A 1524-nucleotide genomic window follows, 5' to 3' on the forward strand; every position below is an offset into this window, starting at 1 on the left:
AGGAGGAGGAGGAGGAGGAGGAGGAGGAGGAGGAGGAGTTATTTGTTTTATCTCAAATGTTATTCATTTGCCCCCTGCATTCAAGGAAATAAACGTCCATTTATCTGGAATGAAAGTCGCGATTTTTTTTGCGATTGAAGAACGGGGTGGGGGTCGCCTGGGTTCAGAACAACAATTGGCGAGAAAATGGCCGCAAACGTTTGGTGACTTCCATAGCTTAAGAGTCTTTGGAAACTGCAAATTAAAACTTGTTGTGCCCCTTATCGACGTCTTTCAATACAATCCAAACATAAAAGTGTTTTTTGAACTGACATACAAGAGGTTGAGCCAAAAAACAAACACAAAAAAATCGAGAAAAAAAAAGTCCAAAACTGGCCGAAAAATGCTGATTTCTCGAATTTTCATATTTTGACGAGCGCCTGATTTCACCAAGATGCCTCACAAATTGACAGGGAACCCCTAGAAGAAGACCAGGGAAGACCTGAAAGACAACGATGTTTCAAATAAACATGCAGTCCTACCCTCTCTAGGAAAACCGGTCGTAAGAACTGATCCAGATCATTGTAGAGTGACCATCGTGGCTTGTAGCCCGGATTCTTTTCCACTTCTGTGAGCTCCTTTCTATAATAACTTTTCCAGTGAGAGATTTGACGCGAGAGGGCTACAGCAGTGTCCCCTGAAAATATACAAAAAGAAGAAGTTACAACGTGGCGTTTTTCAGTAAGACAGAGTGCAGAAACTTTTCTATTCTTAATAAGATCCACTGGCAGGTCACAACTTCGCCTTTCGGTCGGTATGTTCAAGAATCATCTGTACATATTATATTTGTGAAATTTCGACACTTTCGCCGCCTAAAACTTTTGAACTTTCGAATTTGACAAAATTATTCATTGTTCTTTCAGAATCACTTACAGGATGCATAGTTTCATTGAGGAGCCCGAAGTCACTATAGTTTAATTATTTTTCATTAGTTTCGTTTAGATCTAATCTTGGGGAAGTTCGTCTCCTAAGATGCCATTGTAAACAAGTGAATTTTCCATTTACTATCGATTATTGCTCCATTCCAGTAGAGTGTAAATAATAGTAGGCCAATGACTTTCAGTTGATGTTAATGCACCGATCATTCCTTTCATCGAAAGGGGGCCCAGCTAGTAACAATATAATATCCTTCTTACGGCAGCGATTTACGGGGTCATGGTTAACGAGACGCAGGAAATAAATGCGTTTGATCCGACCATTCTGGGATTACTGCGTCGAAATAAACACATTCCTACAAGGGTGGTCTGATAAAACACTTATTTGTTAGTCTTTAGCTCAAATTCGATCAAATTTGATTTAGTCATGGTAAATGAGATATAGAGAGAGCATGTATCTTCGTGAAGGATAGTCAAACAAAAACAACAATGTTTTTTGCTTGTTGAATTAGCAAAACACACTAAATCACGTGATTATCTCGAAACCTGAGAGAGAGAGAGAGAGAGAGAGAGAGAGAGAGAGAGAGAGAGAGAGAGGGAGAGAGAGAGG

The 1524-nt window shown here is 39.8% G+C and overlaps 1 protein-coding gene across 1 annotated transcript in view; it reads right to left on the bottom strand.

Moving 5' to 3' along the window:
* Positions 1-1524, bottom strand: part of LOC101855371 — a 12963-nt gene that overhangs the window by 7696 nt on the left and 3743 nt on the right. Inside the window, exon 2 of the mRNA XM_005108085.3 lies at positions 522-676. Within this exon, the coding sequence (XP_005108142.1) occupies positions 522-676 (155 nt within the window). The remainder of the gene's footprint in view (positions 1-521; positions 677-1524) is intronic.

This window comes from Aplysia californica, unplaced genomic scaffold (assembly GCF_000002075.1).
Source record: "Aplysia californica isolate F4 #8 unplaced genomic scaffold, AplCal3.0 scaffold00658, whole genome shotgun sequence".
Classification (NCBI taxonomy): Eukaryota; Metazoa; Mollusca; class Gastropoda; order Aplysiida; family Aplysiidae; genus Aplysia; species Aplysia californica.